This window comes from Diabrotica undecimpunctata, unplaced genomic scaffold (assembly GCF_040954645.1).
Source record: "Diabrotica undecimpunctata isolate CICGRU unplaced genomic scaffold, icDiaUnde3 ctg00002229.1, whole genome shotgun sequence".
Lineage (NCBI taxonomy): Eukaryota > Metazoa > Arthropoda > Insecta > Coleoptera > Chrysomelidae > Diabrotica > Diabrotica undecimpunctata.
In genome coordinates, this window is record NW_027313355.1 from 1 (window position 1) to 22,107 (window position 22,107).

At 35.0% G+C, this 22,107-nt stretch overlaps 1 protein-coding gene across 1 annotated transcript; it reads right to left on the reverse strand.

Annotated features, from left to right (window-relative positions):
- Nucleotides 1–5,931: 5,931 nt before the first annotated feature.
- LOC140431899 (uncharacterized) lies at nucleotides 5,932–21,692 on the reverse strand (the record flags this gene model as incomplete). The annotated part of the gene is made up of 11 exons (XM_072519769.1): nucleotides 5,932–6,039; nucleotides 6,760–6,865; nucleotides 7,198–7,272; nucleotides 7,528–7,962; nucleotides 10,084–10,221; nucleotides 10,963–11,124; nucleotides 15,507–15,608; nucleotides 15,883–16,038; nucleotides 17,523–17,678; nucleotides 19,856–19,939; nucleotides 21,407–21,692. Coding segments are annotated over 11 exons (1,710 nt in total), but the record flags the coding sequence as incomplete, so codon positions are not given.
- Between the last annotated feature and the right edge of the window lie 415 nt (nucleotides 21,693–22,107).

Here is a 22,107-nt window from a genome sequence, read left to right on the forward strand (position 1 = left end):
CGCGCTATCTCAGAGTAAAAACTGGCGTTAAAATAAAAAAAAATTTCCAATTTCGAAAAAAATGAATTTTTTTCTAAAAAACTTAAAAAATATTAGTGATACGAAAAATCTCAAAAAATAAAAAATCAGTTTTGCTTTACTAAATATTTGGGTTTTTTTTTTTGTTTTTCTGTGAGACAAAAATTGGTTATGATATGGCTGTTCAACGTTTGCCTACACACGGTGCTTATAGTAGAATTTAAACAAAATTTTTATGTAGCTACCTCCGATTTTTTTCTAAATGCTTATTTTAAAATTTAAAAAAAGTTTTTGTATGTAGAAAACAGAATCATATAGGCAGCGCTTAAAAAAAACAATAAAAATAGAAATTAAAGAGAAATAAGTTGTTTTTTGTAGTTTAATAGTATTTAATGATAATAATAATTTTTAAAAAAATAGTACAGAAAGTATTTTTAAAGTGTGTAAACAATTTTAATTCCTAGCTGACCGCTTTCGGATTACAAAGCCATCTTCAGAGCTATGGACAAATATTTAAGTATCACTACCAGGAAAGATCATTTGGTAATAAAATTACAGAAAAAGCTGGTTCTATTTTATTTTTTCTCTATCAATGAAAAAACACAAAAAGAACTGTATACTGGACTCCATAAAAAACACATTAAAAAAGTGTGTTATGGTACGGTTGCCAGAACCCGACCATTTATTGGAGTTGAAGCATTCTATATGCTGCTTCTAAGCTTCTAAGGACCTAATTATGTTTCCACAAATTGATCTCATTGCCCTGTAGTGATCCTATGCTAATTTAAATGCTCCTTTTATAACTTGGCTGTACTGTACTGATGACGATCAAATAATAAGAAATACTTATTTATGGTTGCCTTTCATCGATATTTCCATTTTGTTTTTTGTTTTTTAAGTGAATCCAAGTTATAAAAGGAACATGTTAGGTTGGGAAAGGATCACTACAGAAACATGTGAATACTAACGTACAGGAAAAACGTTAATATAGCAACTATTGAGCACCCATAGAGATACCTTGTCTTGAGTTGGCAAACCACTGGGAGTTTTGCGTTGACATGATGTAAATCTGTTTAAAACTAGAGCATTATTTAAATTTTATAACAAATATATATATTAATTAACAAAGTTAACATCAATTAAATGATTTTTATTCTCATATTTAGTGGCTTTCTTTATGTATACCTGGTAACTGCACTGATGGTGGACTTATCTGGAAAACGTTCTGTGATGTAACCCGAAAGGGCAATTTTAGAATATGTATACCTTTTACAAAAGATTTTTTAAACAATATTTTTAAGAATCATGGTATACAGCCTACTACAGGAATTTTATTTTCATTGTGAACTTATTCTTCTTTTTATGTAGATATGACTCTCTCTGTTTTTCAACGTGCCTCTAGTAAATTGTAGTTCCATCGTTTTCGTGGTATTTCTACTGATCGTCTTTCTATTGGGGATCCGTCTCTTATTGTTTTTTCTAGCTGGTGTCATTCGGCTTATATGATCGTTCCATTCTACTCTTCTATTTTTTACGCAGTCTTTGATGTTCTCTACGTTCTCTACCTTGCATTTATGTCGTATTTCTAAGTGTTTTTATCTCTACTGTTTCTATCTACTTATTCGTTTGTCGCCACCTCTGGTGTTGGTGGTTCATAATCGTCACCTTTAGCAAATAGGGATCGGTAGGTAGTCTGCCCATGTTTCCTTCTGAATGTGTTTTCCTTTAGTTAGTTCGTTCATCTCATTTGTTTCTCCTCTGATCATTCTCCACATTTCTTTCTGTGTTCCATAGAAGTCGTGCTCCATCTGTTTTAAGAAGCTCTGCCAGAGTTCCCTTTTTTAATTTGTCTAACTTAAGTATTGGTTTCATTTCTGATTCATTTATAGTGGTTGTATGCCTGTTGTATTTGTTGGGTTTTGTATTGTTAAAGGAATTTCCTTTTTCTTCACATTTTGTCTTTACTTCCTCTCTAAACTATGGGGCTTTCTTTTTTGATATGTTAGTGTTTGTTACTTTCCTCTCTTCAAGTGATTCTGTTGCTGCATTAATTAAGATAAAGCTTATCTAGACAATTATCGATACGTGAGCCTGTTAAACCATATGGTTTAACATGCTCATGTATCGATATGTATCGATATCAGATGATTTACAACGTATGCCGCACCAATTCAATTTAACCGCCAGAAAATTTAATACGTTAATTTCCCCAAAAAAGACAAAATGCATGGTTATAACAGTATATTTACTAAGATGTAAATTGGAGCTGGAAGGTCAGATAATAGAACAAGTGATGGAGTTTAAATTTCTAAGCATCACATTATCTAGCTACGGAAAGCTCGAAACAGAAGTGGAAGATTAAGTGGAAGATCAGCAGGTTTCCTGAATGAAACAATATGAAAAAATAAAAATATCGAGAAAAAACTGACAGGCAGAATTTACAAAACAGTCTTCAGACCAATAATGACATACGCTGCAGAAACACGACCTAACACAGAGAGGACAAAAAGGATGTTAGAAACAGCAGAGATAAAAACACTTAGAAAAATTGATGGTAAAACACTATGGGACAGAGCTAAACGTACAGATATACGACATAAATGTGAGGTGGAGAACATCAAGCAATGGGTAAAAAATAGAAGAGTAGAATCGAACGATCATATAAGCCAGATCATATATTTGGGCTCGTATTTTTGCCGTAATTATTGGTTTTCTATACCTTCTAATTATTATTATTTCTCAATTTGTTTGTCTTCTTTAAATATTATCAGCCATCTATATTCTTCTGGAAATTTTTCTGAGCACCTTTCTTTACTAGATCTCTACTTTCTTTTCTTTGTAGTAGTATGTATCACTGTAGGTGTTATTGCTGCCTTATACACTCGCTGTTTCGCTATCCTTGATGCATTTTTTGATTTTAGTATTGAATTTATGGATCCTACCGCTCAACACCCATTCATTAACCTGTTGTCTACAACTTTTGCTTATTTTCCCGTGTTCAATATAGTAACTACTCAGTATTAAAATTATTTTACTTTTTCAAAATTATCTTCGGCCTCTGCTCTTTTTCTTTTGATTTGTTTGCTATCATTTATTATATCACCTCTCAATTCCATATATTGCGTTTTTGTTTGGTTTATTGTTAGTTTGTATTTTTTCTCCTCTTCTCCAAATTTCTGGAAAATCTTTGTAACGATGAGTCCAAGCCATCACCGTTAAACCAGCGTGCGCGCGAACCAACCCATGAAGTAGGAGTGTATCGACAGTAGAAAGGGCAAAGCTCCGCTATATAAACGGCAACATTTCCTCATAGAGAGAGAATCGACAGGTGTTGACTGAAGGTTCTCTTCTTCCCTACCCCGGCTTGTGGACGTGTTGAGTTCACAAGTTGTTTCCGTCCCATACCGTCTTTACCCGAAAAGCGTGTTGAGCTTTTCACTACCCGTACTCTGAAACAGTCGTGTTGAGACTGTCGAGGAGTGTCCTATTAACCCGAATCACTTAAGGGACGTGTTGAGTTCCTTTCCTTTCTTTGTACCTATCGTCCGCTGTTATTAAATCGATACAACGTTACCGTAAAATTTCAAATACACATTCGCTTGCCGATAAGACTGGTTCCATATGACAAGGTCAAACTTAATTTGAATAAATAGGCCAGGTACTGAGAAGACTAAACCAAATTGTAAATATGTACATAAGATTTTTGTACGCGCTATCTCAGAGTGACAATAAAGTTTTATTTTTATTTTGAACTCTGTCTCTGACTGTCTAAAAGCTACCCGGATAGTGACTCCCACGAGAGGACGTCACATCTTTTCTAGATATTTTTTCGCTTTCGCTATCATCACCACATCATCTGGCTACGCTTTGCACTGTCCCTTGCTATTCACCGTCCGGCTCGCGGAGACAAGAATACAGCTGGGCAAGTATCCCTGCCTGTCGTAAGAGGCGACTAATGGGAAGGAATGAAGAGGTGGAGAGCCGTCGTTCAAGGTGTCTGGTTTGTAGAAACGCACGCAGGGCGCTTTGGAGTTACGGTCACCGTTTTACACTCCTAGTATCCGAGACGAGCCTCTCGTGGGACCATTCTACTCTCATTCTGAACGTGCTGCGTCCCTGATACACCTTTCTCCATTGAGGGCGTGGGGTTACGGCACGTATCCACCTTGGGAGACTCAAGAGTGGTAGAGGAGAGCTCCATCATGGCAATCTTTATTCTGAGGTTCTTTAACCAAGATGTTCTTCTTCTTCCTGGACCTCGTTTTCCAAATATTTTTTTTTTTGCAGGATGGCTTGAAGGAGAGCATATCTGGATTCATTTCGCATAATATGTCCGAAGAACTGTAACTTTCAGTTTACTTCCCGTGGACGGTCAGTCCACGGGATCTTAAGCATTCTCCGATACAGCCACATCTCAAATGCTTCCAGTTTTCTGCACATATTTTCGTTCAAGGTCTACGATTCAATACCATAAAAAGAACAGGGCATTCTATAATTTATTGAAAGAAGAAAATACCAACATAATTACTTTCTCCTTCGACCTTCAGAAAAACCTATTCTTACCAAAAGTGCCAGACTAGCAGGCATATTACAGCAGGCAGTTTTATTTACATAATCCCAATGCTGTTTAGGGATACTCAAAGGTTGCGCTTGGACGTCAGAACTCATTCAGCTATTGCTGGACCGAGGACCAATACGGGAAATCTTCCAATCATGTAGCCTCTGCAATCTGGCACCGTTAATGCCAAACAGATATGTCAAAGGTAACTACTATGATACTTGTGCGTGAAGGATGTGGCGGTCAAAATAAGAACAGGATTGTGCTTACTATGTGCTTGACACGGTTGTGCAAGCGAGTTCCAGTGAATATAAAGACAATGAATTTATTATTCCCTGTTAGAGGGCATTCATTTATCTCTCCTGATAGAATATTTGGGCTGCTTGAAAGAGAAATAAAAAAACTTGAAGCCGTAGCAAATCCTGCAGAATATTACAATGAAATGAAAGATTATACCACTGTTTTGTTAGCTGATCAAGATTTAAACTTTTTCGACTGGAAGACCGAGACTAATAGCTTCGTTAAAGCTACAAGGTACTGGCATTTTAAACTTACCGAATGTAAACGACTTTATCTAAAGGAATACATTAAAACACCTGGAGACATTTTGGTGAAGAGTGACCAAATTTCAAAGTTTCAACTGGAGTGTTTTGAAGCTTAACCAAGATTAAAGAAAGGTTATCTCGTAGCAATCCTACCGTACTTAAAGCCAACAATATACAAAATGTCAGTCGAAAAAAGTTAAAAGACGCCAAGAATTTGCTTGAAATTTATTTTGGGGACACTTGGCTCCAAAATCCAAGATTAGAATACTACAAAGCACCTTTACAGATAATGGATCTAACAAGCATACCTAACCATGAAGACTTATTCTGTGGTCAACAAAGTGAAGAAAATATAGCACTATCTGTGTAATTTCATTAAAATTTCATTCAAATAAAATTAGTTTTGACAAGAATGACGTTTGGTGTAACTGGACCCATTTCAAATGACTTGGAGGCATCATTATCAAAGTTACCAAAGTTACAGTATTATTATCACAATTGCAAATGTTCATTTTTCTTTTTGAATTTTCTCAATAGATACATGACAGACTATAACAAATGTGTGTGAAACAAAATCCTCATTACATATCCATAACAAATTACAATAATTATACAAATCGTAACCAAAATAAAGCTACCACAGAATTTCGCGGTTCTTGTAAAAGGCAGTGGAGATTTGCGACTTTGATAAAATAGCCTAATCCTATGAAGCTTGGCGCTAGACTGGAGTACCGTCCATTGTAACACCTTTTTTATTAGCACTACAATGTGGCTCATCAAGATATCTTATTACAGAAAAAAAAAACAGTCTTTTTACTATAAAACGAATTTATTTACATTATTAATTTAATATCATACATATATGCACCTTACATAAAAAAGTAATCCTAACCTCGATATTCTACCTGCTATCTTCCGCTAAAAAGAAAAAAAAACAATTTAGTGTTTTGTAAAAATATTATACATAAAAATAATATGGTTATTAACAAATATATATGGTTATTATATAATAAAGTATAGTAAGTACCTATATGACATAAGAAGTATAGTGACAATCAGCGGAAAATAATTGATATGGAAAATATTAAAGGAAGTGTATCATTGTTAATTTCTAATCATTTCTGTTTTCCGCATCATTTCTAATTAATATATAGAAATCGTATTTTAGACTTTTACTAGATGCACTACATTAAATATAATTGTAAACATTTGATACGTTTGAAAATGTAACGTATAATTGGATTATGCTTAATTGATAATCATAAAAATAGAGAAAATCAAAGGAAAATAAAGGGCAATGCATGGGACGATACATTTGGGGACAATAATGTACATCATACAGCTGTGTCAGCCCTCTTTGGTTTATTGTTTTTAATTATACATTTAAAATAATAAATTCAGTCAACAAGACTGGTTGCGTGTTTAATGTTTGAATATACTAGTAGCAAAAAAACCAGAAATAAGGGCACGACAAAGTCGGTACGATGGTGTATGAGATTAAAATTCATATAGCATAGGATTTAAAATCTCTGGAGAAAAAAACTAAAGAAATCCAAAGAAAAGAGTCAATTAACCACTAGGAATAAAAAATACAGCAAAACACTCAAAAATATAAATTAATTTTTCTCAAATACTTACTAAGATGATGCACTGGCACTGGCGCTTGCATGAGCGTATGCTTTACCTCCACCACCACCACCTCCGCATCCTCCAGGGCAACCTCCTCCTCCTCCATAACCACCGCCTGTAAAAGTATAATTTATATCAAAGATGTACATATAACTTAAATCCCTTTAGAATGTAATATAAAACCAATAGAAAACATGCTGTAATCGAAAATTTACAAGTATAACAAAGGTTATTAAAAATTAAAATTACAATAAAGCCTAAAAAGTCTACAAGACTTAAACCAAAAGCAGCGGAAAAAGGATACAAATCTATAGAACTGTTTTAAAAGATTGTGTTTGTCTTAAAATCAAGAAAATTAAAACAAAATGTAAGATAGGTTTATAAAAAAGAGTTTGAACAATTTGTATTCATATAGAGTTCGTATTTACACGAATTTCTTCTATTTACCTTTAGTTCCTCCATATCCTCCTGAATGACCTCCTTTACCCCCTCCGCCTAATACTATTCCATCGTCTCCTCCGCCTATTATAAAAATATATATCTCAACAAGGAATTATCCAAAGAGTAAATTGATTTTTATAAATACGCAGTCATTGATTATGTGTAGGGAAATCATTAATTGTATTGCATTCTTAAAATATTCCTAAAATGCATTTCTTTAATTATTTACCTACAAATAACCATAATAACCTTAAGATTCCATCTGTTTGATAGGAATTAAATAAAATTTATTTATAAAAATCAACAACTCTTCAAATATTTTCAATAAATATTTACCACCCAGAACTATTCCTCCCTTGCCTCCTCCTAGACCGCCTCCTCCGCCGAAACCACCTCCTCCGCCGAAACCTCCTCCAATACCGCCTCCATCTCCTAGTCCTCCTCCATGACCATCTCCCAAACCTCCTCCTCCGCCGAGAATAATACCACCTGAAGTACCTCCACCATGACCTCCTCCAAGGCCGCCCCCTCCTCCTAAACCTCCGCCTCCAGAACTTCCACCATGACCTCCTCCTCCTAAACCTCCGCCTCCACTACTTCCGCCACCGTAGCCTCCTCCGCTGCCCCCGCCTCCTCCGGTTCCTTTTCCAGATCCGCCAAATCCATCGTCATCATTATTATCAAAGATAATAGGTCCAGTCTTATCTTTTCCAGAGCCTTTGCTACCGCCTCCTATGATTTCTATTGAACCAGTTGCAAATCCATCACCGCCTGTATGAGTAATTATAAATTTTGTTTAAGAATTGTTGTTAATTTATTATTTTGTCAGTTTACACCAACAATAAGTATAAATATTTGAAGCAAATATAATAACTATTTGGGGATTTATAAAAAAGTTTATATATTCCCAAAGATTAAAACGAGCCAGATAGCAGATGAGTACCGAAAAAGTGCGTGCGATCTAGAAAAGCTTAGACAGCAGATATTTCATATAACAGTTTCATATAAAAAAATCTCGGTATATGATTGTATTTCCTAAACAAAAGAGTCAAGATAGGTTCTTCTCCGACACTAAAGAATCCAGAAACTATCAGAACAGGAATGATTACAGAAACTGTGATTTGGTCGATGACCAGATCACCAAATGACCAGATCACCAGATGACCAAAAAGAAAGTGATTTTTTATTAAGAGACTTTTTATAAGAAGCAAGGAGTAGTACTCAATTAAAAAAATATCAAGAGCGAAATCCACAGCTGTACCAGGCATAATAAAATCAAATTGAATGACTTTAAGTCCAATCACGTTGCTGTTTATCAATTCAAAGCGTTAATAAAGGTAATAAATTGTACTGAATACAGTATCTGTATCTTTTTTCTTATTGCGCCTTGTCCTTTCGAAGGCTGCCAAGCCAAATGGAATAAGTGGTCAAACCATCTCCTCAGGTCTTTCAGCCACCAGTTCTAACGTCTTCCAACTGATCTTTTACCCTGTACTTCACCTTCTAATATGACTTGGATTAATTTATATCTTTCATCTCTGAACACAGGATCCAAGTTTGAATATAAGTCGATCTTATTCACCTACAATAGATTTCTATACAACCAAATCTTAAAACCCCTTTGGAGTTCTAGCTTTCAGATACTTCTGTAGTTGAATAATTCTGCAGCTGAAAGCAATACCGCTAAAATAAAATTACGGAAAGACAGTACATAACAATATTATGAACACTATCGGAAAGCAAGGAGCAGTGATTATAAATAACGACTTCAAAGATATTTACATTTTCAGGCTTATCAGCTTCTAAACAACATGACCTGGACCAGAAATATCGAGAAAAAAAAATCTAATATAAGGTCAAATACAAATTATCAACTTTAATATTTACAGGGCGTTTCTACTTTATATCTGGATAAAAGCTACAAATAATATTGTTAAAGCAAAAAGAAAACAATAAAAAAATAGAACTGAGTAAAAATTCAAAGTTTGAATATAAACAAAAACCGCGTATGCAAGAATAAAACAGTACAGACAATAAAAATGCAAGAAATATATAATAAAAATAGATAACATTTATTAATATTTAAATTAAAAAATATTATTTATAGGTAGAAGTATAGTACTACTCGGGTGTGAGGGCAATACACCAAGTTGATGAATCGTAGCATTTAAGTGAGATTATAAATATAGCTTAGAATATAGTTTAACAACAACTCTACAACTATAGTGTAATAATTCAGTAGCTGTCAATAAAACTATAGGGTAAACCACCCAATTGTTGGCACTAGCCCAATTATTGTCAGTGGATACTTTATTTTTAAATAATTAAGGAGCAATTCACTGTAAGTACTTACTTCCACTTTTATAATGATCTAGATTAGAAAAATGGGTAGTAGATTGTCACAGAAAAGGGTTTCCGAAAAGAAAAGAGAACATCCAAGCTTCTGTTAAGTCATTTTTGGATCACAATCCCCGACCAAATCCATTTAAAAACAATCTTCCTGGGCATTATTGGTATCAATCGTTTTTAAGAAGACACCCTAATTTAACAAATAGAATTCCTGAAGCTGTAAGCAATACTAAGCACAAAACACATTTAACTTACCAACTAAGTCAACTATGTACAGAACTCGAAAAATATCTTAGTGGCAATATTATATCCAAATGCCACAAACTAAGTAAGAGTAACTTTGCTGAAATTTTAAAAGAAGCGGTAGATACTCTTAAACCATCGGCTATCTTAAGTGATTTTAGAGTGTGTGGTCTCTGTCCTTGGAACGCGGATATAGAATTTGTACAACTCTATCTATTTTGATGGTTGCAAAAGATTAGGACATGGAATTCTAGATTAAAAAAAAAGTATATTTGTTTATTTTATTTTGTTCGAACTTACTTCCACCTCCTCCGTGACCTCCTGAGCCGCCTCCACCATAACCTCCTTGACCCCCACTTCCACCGCCTAATCCACCTCCTAAACCACCTCCATATCCTCCACCAGCACCACCTCCTTTTCCGCTACCGCCTCCATAACCTAAAATAGTATTTTTGGTTATCGATTAAATTATATTCAAATTCACTGATTGTCTATGATCAATATCTTATAGACATATTAATTAATATCTTGTAGTCACGTAATTTTTCTCTTCTTTGGTGAGCATACGTTCGAATATTACAATTAGGTAGATGCATAGATAGGCTGTTTTAATCTTTTCATGCAATGTGAATAGTTTTTTTTATGACGGACGTGGTTGAGTTGATTTTTAGGTCGTGATTGACAGAATTGATTTGATCAATGAGCTTAAGGACAGTATTGTACCTTTATTAGACGATTGATATTATTTGTAAAGTATTTAGAAATAGTAGTATTTAATACAGTCTATTTAGTAAGCGAGTCAAGAGTACCTGTATTTATCACCTTGTTTATTAAAGATATCGTTATTCAATAAGATGAATAAACTTCAGAAAACAACTCTACTCCTGCCCTTTAGCTTAATGATTCTTTCGATAGTCTTAGGAAGTAGATTCTAGCATATAAAACTACTCACTAAATTTGCAAGCTAACAAGACAGACTGAAACTATTAATCAAATCGTTTTGGTTTGTATTGAGCTCTAGAGTAAGTACACCGAAGTTTCCTGAAATCATATATATTGCCAAGAGATTGAATCTTGTTGATTATAGAATGAATATTGGCTACACCATGGATACGTGTTGACAAATACAGGTTCGTCTTTCTGAAGCTTTGACGTAAAACTTAATTGTAAGTGACGTACCTCCGGATCCTCCTCCTCCGGAACCTCCACCTCCATAACCTCCTTGGCCACCTGCACCTCCGCCAAGACCACCACCTCCGCCTAATCCACCGCCTCCACCTAAACCACCTCCTCCTCCAAGGCCACCGCCTCCACCATGTCCTTTACCGCCTCCTCCATATCCTAAAAGATAATTTTATTCAATTTCAAGGTATAATTGAAAGATAGGGAATGTAAATTTTCAAATACGAAGAAAAAGTACAATGGTGGCAAACATAAATATAAAGAATACAAAATTTTACATGTTACTTTCGAATATGCATTTAATTAAAATCATGATAATAGAGGAATGTACTTCAATGAAAGGTATTGTAACGAAATAGCTCATCTCCGATACGTCATAATTCTTAGAAGGACGAATCTAGAAAACGTAAGAATCGGCATGTCAATAGCGGCCGTCTTTCGGACGGGAGACAATTAGAGGTGGGACAACGCCAGAATGTTCTCGAAAAGTAACTTTATTATATATATGTAACGTTGTTAGGAGTGAGTTTAGTTGTTAAGATACTACCGAACTGTAAAGTTATAAATAAATATATGTATATAAATTCGAACCGCTCGTTTTATTTAATCTCGCTACAGTGGTGTTACGGTGTGAGTAAAAGAAATAAATTCAGCAGTGACTTTTGAAAAAGACTTTTGAACTTTTGAAAAGTATTGTTCGTCGGGAACATCCGCGTAGTTCGGTCGTGATCTTTGTACGAAAAGAACATTTAAAAAGTACGTGTGTGCCTGACAAAGATGCTGCTAGTAGAACTTTCAGTAAAACAGTTGCGTGAGCAACTAGAAGAACGCGATGAAGACTGCAGCGGGTTCAAAAAGATACTTCAAGAACGACTGAAGACTGTTCTCAACAAGAATGGAGAAGACCCAGAGACATTCCAGTTCCAGTCAGCAGAAGAAGCAGTTTTAATGAAAATAAAAAATGTCTCGCAAATGATAGAAGAATCTTCTAAAAAAAAATGATGAAAGATTCAATGAAACGTCTCAAATGATAGAAGAATCTTCTAAAAAAAATGATGATAAATTCGAGAATGTTTCCAAAAGATTCGATGAAACGTCTCAAATGATAGAAGAATCTTCTAAAAAAAATGATGATAAATTTGAGAACGTTTCCAAAAGATTCGATGAAACGTCTCAAATTATTAAAGAAGCAGCTAAACAAAATGAAGAGAAATTCGAAAATGTTGCTAGAAGATTCGACGAGACTTCTCAAATAATTAAAGAAGTATGTAATCAAAACAATGAGAAATTTGAAGAAGTCTCAAGAACATTTGATAAAGTAGAAGAGAAGATCAAACAGTTAGAGAGCATGATAACTAATACAAAAGTGCTACCACCAGTTAACACAATAGCCTTAGATCCGGTAGTGAAAGAAGAATCACCTAAAGACGAAACGACACATAATATGAGATTCAAATTGCCACCATTTGATGGAAAGTCTTCTTGGTCCATATACCTTAGACAATTTGAAGCTATTGCGACAGCCAATCATTGGACAGAACAAGAAAAAGCTATTTCCTTGACTGCTGCTTTACGAGGTGATGCTGCAGATATCCTAAGATCGATTCCTAAGGGTCAAGAAAAATGTTACCAGACCTTGTTTACCCGACTAGACAAACGTTATGGAGATGCCCATCTACAACAAGTCTACAAGGCGCAACTAAGAAGTAGAATCCAACGAGCAAGTGAGAGTTTGCAAGAATTTGAAGCAGATATTGCTCGTATAGCGTTGTTGGCATATCCAGAGGCACCAGACAACATTTTGGAAGAAATTGCTGTAGATGCCTTCGTCAATGGGTTAAAAGACAGTGAACTACAGAAAGCTTTACGACTAGCAAGACCGAAAGTTTTAGATGAAGCGCTCGCTATTGCCTTGGAACATGAAACAGCTAGTTAAGTTTCACGGAGCTATCGAGTACGAACCTCTGAAGAGAGCGACTAACAAAACGAGAAACGTCTGGAGGAAATCGTACGGAAAGTAGTTCGCAATATGATGCCGAAGAGACACGAAACCAGATGTTCGAATGATGGCGACGTAGGTCACATTCGCCGTAAATTGCAAGAAAATAATACAACAGTCAGAAAGCTAGAACAAATGGAACACAGGGCTGGAAAGAGTCATTCAAATGATGATGCTCAATCAAGACGGGCATACAGTGCAAAACGTAATCATTGTCTTGAATTAGAAGAACGACTTTGCCCCGTGAGACGAACCGCCGTCATTAATGATCAATGGTAGCCTCAACAGCTACAAGACGCTCAAGCAGATGATCCATGTATAAAAAGAGTATTGGATTGGATGCGTAGAAGTGGAAGACCTTCTTGGCAAGACATTAGTGCATGTAGTCCAGAAGTCAAGTGTTACTGGAGCCAATGGAATTGCCTAGTGCTGAAAGATGATCTTCTGTATAGAACCTTTGAGAACGATGATGGTACAGAAACTAAGCTTCAGTTGATTGTACCTAAAAGTAAAGTGTCAGAAGTTTTACGTCAGTTGCATGACGGTTCATCAGGTGGACACTTTGGTATTACGAGGACTCTGCAAAAGGTTCGAGAACGGTTCTATTGGGTGAACTGTAAAGATGATGTAAGAAGATGGTGCCGGAAATGTGAACTGTGTGCAACCAGTAATGGTCCAGTTGGTAAAAAGAGGGCACCCATGAAACAGTACAATGTTGGTAGTCCTATGGAAAGAGTAGCAATCGACATTGCAGGTCCACTTCTAGAGACGAATGATGGAAATAAATATGATTCTCGATGCAAGAGTGAAAGCTATGAAGTAGGTGATCTTGTTTGGCTTTATAATCCACAACGTCGTCGAGGCTTGTCTCCCAAACTGCAAAGACAATGGGAAAGTCCGTATGAAATTAAAAAGAAAATAAATGACGTAATATACCGAATTAAGAAGTTGCCGAAAGGTAAACCAAAAGTAGTTCACATAAATCGACTTGCACCATATGCTGGTTCAAATGAAACAGAAGAAGCACGTACCCTTCAACATGAGATCAAAGATGACCGGCGACCAAGCTTTAATGAATTTATGTCAAATACGTAGAGAGAAAGGGTGCTAGATTCGGCGTGACCACAGAAGTTCAGAGGATCTTTTTAGTGTTCCGCATAACGTCTCTCTAGCCCACTGTGTTGCCCAAGATCTTGAGATGACTAAAGGAATCTCATCCGTATTTTATAAGAAATTCGGTCGTTTGGACGAGTTAAAAAACCAGCAGCCTAAAGTTGGAAGAGTACTGAGATTAGAAGATGGTTCTCGATCTTTGCTGTATATGGTGACCAGGAAGTCGTATACAGACAGGGCAAGCTACGAGGATATATGGCGTGCTCTAACTAATTTGAAGAAAATTGTGTGCAATTACGACATCAAGAATTTGGCCTTAACCCAAGATAGGCCATGCACTAGATAATCTGGACTGGAAGATTGTCAGAAGCATGCTTGAAGTGATCTTCCGAGAAACCGGCGTACGAATTACTGTGTGTTGCATTAACCCGATGAGATCGTATCCTTCAAAGTCAGTAGACTGTTATTTCTTTCTAAAGGGTTCATGCAGAGCTGGAGAGTCCTGTAGATTCCGCCATCCTATGCCTACATATAGAGTTGCTGATTGGGACGATCAGATTTAAGAGGGGAGCAGTGTAACGAAATAGCCCATCTCCGATACGTCATAATTCTTAGAAGGACGAATCTAGAAAACGTAAGAATCGGCATGTCAATAGCGGCCGTCTTTCGGACGGGAGACAATTAGAGGTGGGACAACGCCAGAATGTTCTCGAAAAGTAACTTTATTATATATATGTAACGTTGTTAGGAGTGAGTTTAGTTGTTAAGATACTACCGAACTGTAAAGTTATAAATAAATATATGTATATAAATTCGAACCGCTCGTTTTATTTAATCACGCTACAGTATGTTTATATCAAGTACTGTCTTACGAGGGTGGGATATCAATAAAGTGGAAATAGGAATTTTTTTCCTTTGTGTCGGTTTGTGAAAGGTTCGTTTTTTTCTTTTGTGTCTCTCTGTTTTCTTCTCTTCTTTTTGTCTGGTAATTCTCCATATATATATATATATATATATATATATATATATATATATATATATATATATATATATATATATATATATATATATATATATTACAAGTATTAATGTCATAGATACGTAAAAAAGAAGCGAAGCATAGCAGCGAAGGGATAATTCAAATAATACAGAGGCAATGTAGCTATTGTACAATAAGGAACAAAAACACAAAAAGAAAACAAAATCAAAAATTTTGATAAAATTATAGTTACAGATATATCTATATTATAATCAATAAACAAAACAGGTCAAATAAATAAAGAAATATGACCAAAAGGTATAGACATTATGAAAGCAAAACGATTAAACTGAAATTAGCACCTGTTCATGTGTGGTGGATGACATTATTTATCAGTCTAGGCACAAATATAGATAAATATTTTATAGCTTTAATATCATGAACACCTACCTCCTGAACCTCCACCGCCTGATCCGGCACCTCCGGCGCCTCCGCCTCCAAATCCACCTCCTCCACCAAGACCTCCGCCTCCACCTTTACCGCCTCCATAACCTAATATCACAAATTAATATTTGTTATAATATATTTAAATCAAAATAAAGCTACTTATATTTCTGTATAAGAGGTAAGGGTTGAAGAGTAGACAAGAAACCTTAAAATTATTATTATAGAAGTATAGAATTAGTGTATTATAGAAAAACGTTATCACAAATCAATAGGTTAAATATATGTGAATATATGGCTCGTTTAATTTTAAGTAAACTTTTAAAAAACTCGGGATTGAATATAATCAATAAATAAGTAAGTTTATTGGTGAATTTAGTACCTCCTGACCCTCCTCCAGCATATCCTCCAGATCCGCCTCCACCGTAACCTCCGGAGCCACCTCCTCCTAATCCGCCACCTCCTCCTAGTCCGCCACCTCCGCCAAGTCCTCCTCCTCCACCTCCTCCTAATCCACCACCTTTACCTCCTCCGAATCCTGTAAGTGGAATATATTTTTAGAACAGAATATATTTTAAAATAAATATTGACAGAGTTATTGACGTAACCTCGTAGTATATGATCCATTTATTCGAAAAATTTATAAAATAAACAGAAATATTTAATTTCTTTTGAAACAACTCCAGAACTTGATTTTGGAAGGTCAAGGGTTTCCTTTGTCGATGAAACTTATTATCCACGCAATTTATTCTTGACCTTGAAAACAAAAAGAAGTCATTAAGTGCCAAATCAAAACTGAATGACATATCGGTTGTACCAGTGCACTGTGCAGTATCTGTAATTATGTTCAGTCATTCAATTCACCAATTAGATATTTAAATGCCCAATCGGTTGCTAGAGGAGACGTATACAAAATAATTATTATAAAAAAGGAAAACCAATCCATTAGACTTTTCTTTATTTTTATTTTTCATTTTTTAAAGGAACGTACAGAGGGAAATTATTTTTTGGCCTGTGGAGTATAGAAAAAGCAAGTTGCGCAAAGGGTTTATGAATATGTGTTTTTAAAAATATTTTAAAGCCAACAAGAAACTAAAGATTTCTGTTATTCTTCTTTTTTCTCTAAGCAATTCTGATTGTTAATCGCCGCTTCCAACAGCTCTTGCATTGTACTCTGTTGGTTATTCTTTCTGATACATAAGTTATTACTACTCGTATACTTGCTTTAGAGATTCTTAATTTCATCTCAGTGTTAATATGTTGGATTCGCCATATACTAGTACTAGCAGTTTTAATAGAGCATCCTTTAAGTCAGTTTGCTTTTAGTACTTGATCTCTCAGTTTTGTCTCTAGGTGCTAACACCATCGATTTTAAATTTACATCTGGTTGGTTCTTTACTAATAAATATTATTTTGGTTTTGTGAATTGAGATCATAATATTAACGTATTTTGCTCTAGTGGGTAATATGTTGCCTAGTCTTTGTAGACTATCTTCATCTTGGACAATTAATATTGCGTCTTCTGTCTAACAGAATATGTTAATTAAAAGTTGGATTACAAAAATCCAAAAGTTAAGTGCTTTTAAATATCTATTAATACAATTCACATGTGGAAATGAATCTGAACTGCAGAGGTAAACCCTAAGGGGTAGTATCAGAGGTCAAAACTTTTATACTGTTTAACTGACATGCGCTCTATTAAAATAATGCATATTAATAGAACTGAAGGATTCTACTTCTAATAAAAGGCAATTTTAAATTGTACAGGCATAGAAACGAGGGTTCATGAAATGGAACGGCAGTCTCCCTTATCTGCAATGTTGACAGCTTAATTTTACTTAAAATCGTATTTGTACGTCACGAAACGCTGCTTTGAAATAAGTAATAAAAATATCAACTACCTACCCCTACCTACCAACACCCTATATTTCTAATTTTGTTTAACCAAATATTTCGACTATTTGAATGGAAAATATTTGTATGAGATATATACATGAAGGATCATTCTGAACATAAACAAACCTCCAGATCCACCTCCTCCGTATCCGCCCGATCCGCCGCCTCCATATCCTCCTGAACCGCCACCACCGTGAGCACCGGCACCGCCACCTCCGGCACCGCCACCAAAACCACCTCCATCACCACCTCCGAAACCGCCTCCTTTTGCACCACCGTATCCTTTAAGAAAATATGAAATTATGAATATAACTTCATGTTAATTTTAAATATATTGACCTATTTATCTAAATCAGTACGATATTTCCATTCACCATTACCAACACCAGTCTTTCCTCCCTCGTTTCCTAAAATTACTTTTAATTTCAATATTCCTCTATAATTATCTGTACAGGGTTGTTTAATAAACTGAGAAAATAGGATAATCATCGGATTGGCGTAGAAAAATGATTTTAGACCTGTTTCTTAATTAGAGGTAGATGCGTTTTATGATATTTTAATTTTTTTATTTATAACATGAAAGCATTAGATTGGAGACAGGTATAATTGTATACCAATATTTTATGATTAAACAAAAATATTTATATAAAAGTTACTTTTAAAATGGATTTTAATGCGGAAGAGTGCCTAAAAATATTCAGCAACATTTATTGCCTAAGGACATTGAACTTAACAATAAGTCTACAATTTATGAGTAGGCTCTTTAAGTAACTGTAAATGGTCCCTTAAGAACCTGGAAGGGCACAACAAAGTAACTTTGCTGTGAAGTATGATATTAAGGAAATTCTTGTACTAAAATTGATGATGGTCTTTCGAACTAAAGGGGCTAGTACATATTTTATCAGAGCTATTCTGAGGTGTATCAAAAACCCGCATAGTGGATGTCAGAAATGGGAAAAAATGGGAAATACCGAACATTGTCTACAACTGCCGGTTAATTGTTCGTCAATGCCATAAGTACTTGTAGTGGGACTTTAAGGACTTCAAAAGTAGCAAATATATTTCCTAACTGAACAGGCATTCTTCTAGGAAATCTAGGAAATAGTTAATAATTAAAATTACATCGTGACAATTAGAGTACAGTTAAATAAGGCTCGAAAATTGTTGATATTTAAATTTAATAGTATAAACCAGAACTCTCAAACTTAGAATAAAGAACAACTAAATCAAAAATATAGAAGAAGTAATGAAAGTTTGATGGTGTTCAAAAAAATACACTGAATATCCAAAAATTTATAATGTAGAACACAAAATATAACTTTGTTTATGATATTGAAAAATCTTGAGAAAGAAGCAAATCGATTCAAAAAATTTTTAGTAAGGTAGTATGTTGTCTCATTCGAATGACCATGATGAACATAGTGGCTCAGATACAGATACAACATAAGACCTATTTTAAATACACACATAAAGATAGAATGATCGGCTGCCGCCAAATATACGGAATACGCAATTAGAAAAACATTGGAAGGTAGAAACAACACACTTATCAATAAATCGGTCCAACGGATAGCATATGCAGAAGACATAAATATTATAAGCAGAACCAAAGCAACACGTCTGTCAATAAACACAAAAAGACTAAAATCCTAGTACAAAGTCAATCGGAGAGAGGAACACGACCCTACCTGACAGTTGTCAACGTAGAAAAAGTAGATAGCTTTATATATTAAGGAGTCAACATCAACAAGAACAACATTGACAATGCAGAACATAAGACCATAATCCAACCGATAGTGAGTTATGGATATGACACTTGGTTGTTTACTCATAAATCTGTAAACCGCATGGACACCTTTGATGAGAAAAACAGGTGGCGAATCAGATACAATTATGAAATAGATAATATATATAAAGAACCATCTTTATCTCAGTATGTCCGCCTATAGCGTCTCCAGGATATGTACTTAGGATGAGAGTAAACAAGCTTCCAAAAAAACTGTTGAATGCAAGAATGCAGGGGAAGAGACCTATTGGAAGACTAAAAAACAAGGAAGGATGATGTGGATGCCAGAAAACTCCATGGCAGTCGATGGTGGAGGAGAATGGCTGAAGACCGTAAAGGTTAGAGATGTTTCCTGAAGGAGGTGTAGGCTATAGGATGCATGGACTATATTGTCTCAATCTATTAAGAAAGTAGCCTTTTTAGTGATTTTAACATGTCAAAGAATACCTAGAATGATTAAATACAAATGCCTTTGATAAGGAGTATAAAGATTTAAGAATATAACTTTAAACCATTATTAAACCATTAAATACAAGATACACTATGTAAATATTAATGCACGGGTTTCATTTAATTCGTGTAAGATATAAAAAGTGCCTTAAAATTGGTTAATTTAAAAAAGTGCAACAATAAAATCCCATACAGTGCATAATTTCAAGGAAAGAGAATTTACCTACTCCACCTCTATTACCACCCAAATTTCCTCCACTATCACCACATCCCTTACTTAAAAATGGATTGCTACTATAGGCACAACCTGAAAAATATTGACTGTGATCAAATTTTGTGTCTCTTTTAGATAATAACAATGGTTCATAAAGTAACTTCATTTAGAATTATTAGTCACACGTCTTCAAAATATCTTGTTAAAGGTCAATGAACTTTTATGCGATGTTATCTTATGATAATTTCATTTATTTGCTTTATTCTCACTCGTTTCTTCTATATGTATATACAAAAATTTCTATAACTGTCACCACCTTTCTTCTAGGTTTCGTCTTTTTATGGATTCCTTTACTTCATATCTCTAAGAGGGGTCTGCCCTCTTTTCCTCTTTCTTAATGAGCTCCAATCCGAAGTCTTGGATATTCACCTTTGACGATATGCTCTTCTCATGTGTCCATACCAAATTAAACATTTCTCTTTAACGTAGCGTAGTATGGTTTGTTTTACTGTCATTCTTCTTTTCATCTCCTCATTTCTAACACCATTCAGTCTTGTTACTCTACAGCTTCATCTCATAAACTTAATTTCTCTTGCTGTAGTTTTGGACCTGTTTCGTTTAGATATTTATTGCCCAATTCTCTGCTCTGTAAGTCATTACACTACGTACTGCTGGTACTAATCTGATGGATATCTCTTGCTCCGTCTTTTCCTTTTTTGTGATTGTAAATCTTAAGTATTTTTTTTTAATGCTGTTAATTTTCTTATCTTCGTCCATTTGAAAGTTTTTCACTGGTTCTTGACATGTTGTTAAGTATTCGTTCTTTTCTAGGTGTAGTTACAGTTTATTTGTTGTACATTTCTCTTCTAGCTTTCGGAGCTTATAGCACAGGTCTTCTTCATCTTGAGCCGTTACTACTTGGTCATATGCAAAAGTTAATGTGTACAAAAAGTTATTTCGAATTGGTATTCCTATAATTTTACATTTCCTTTTCCATAGCTTTAATATTATTTGTTCCATAAATAGCTTGACTAGTGTTGGAGATGTAGAACATCTCTGTAGATAGAATTGACAGAATAGGACTAGCTTGAATTGTTAATACAAATGTTAGTTTTGCTTTGATTGGTGGTTGTTTTGCTACCATATATTTTGTTTTAGTAATACTTAGTCCCTAGCAGTTGAATTTATGTATTTACTATAAGTTATTTTTTTTTGATCTAACTCACTATTGCCTTAGTGGGATTGAATGATAGTTTTCATTTATTTACTCTAATAGAAAATCACATATGTAGTGCATCTCACAAACTTAATCCTTTTTTGATTTGTAGCCTCTAAAATAATTAACATTGTTATTACTTTCAAATTTGGTTGTATATAACATATACTCATTAACTTCATCATCAACCATCCTCTTTACAATTCACTATCTACTTGAGATCGTTAACCTGCTTGATGTTAATAAGTAAATTAGTATATTACATATTTTACAAAGTATTAAACCCTAACATTACTTTTTTTATTACGAAATTTTACCGTCGTGTGCAATATTTACATATTTACCTCCATCTCCGCCACCGCCACCACCACTACCTCCGAATCCACCTCCATAACCTCCCGATTTACCACCTCCGAATCCTCCTCCGAAACCGCCTCCTTTACCTCCTCCAAATCCTCCGCCATAACCTCCTCCACCTCCTCCACCGCCGCCTCCTCCTCCACCGAAACCACCTCCAAATCCACCGCCGTACCCACCTCCTTTTCCGTCTCCGTGGATTAACTTGTCTAAGAGACCACTTCGTTTTTTACGTGAAACTATGCGGTCATCAGGTGGAGGTACTACCAGTTTCTGTAAAATAATTGAGTTAAATTAATATTAATGGCTATTTCAATGAAATTAAATTTATGCTAGTATCAAGGAGTCCAATAAATAATAAACAACTAACCCTTGGTGGACAGCAAATATAGAGAGTGACAAAATATAAATATCTGGAAGCTTACATCAACACAAAATTAAATCCAGATCAGGGTACGAATAGAAATGGCAGGGGCAGCGTTCTTAAAATTCAAGCAATTGTTCTATGATTAAAATCTGAATACTGCGCTGAGACTGATGTTTGTTGAATGTTACGTCTGGACTTAACTACTGTACGGGGTAGAAACATGGACGTTAAAAGCGCAAATAGTTAAGAAGCTTGAAGCCTTTGGACTTTGGATATACCGGAGAATGTTGAGAATTCCATGGACACTCTGAGATAGCGCGT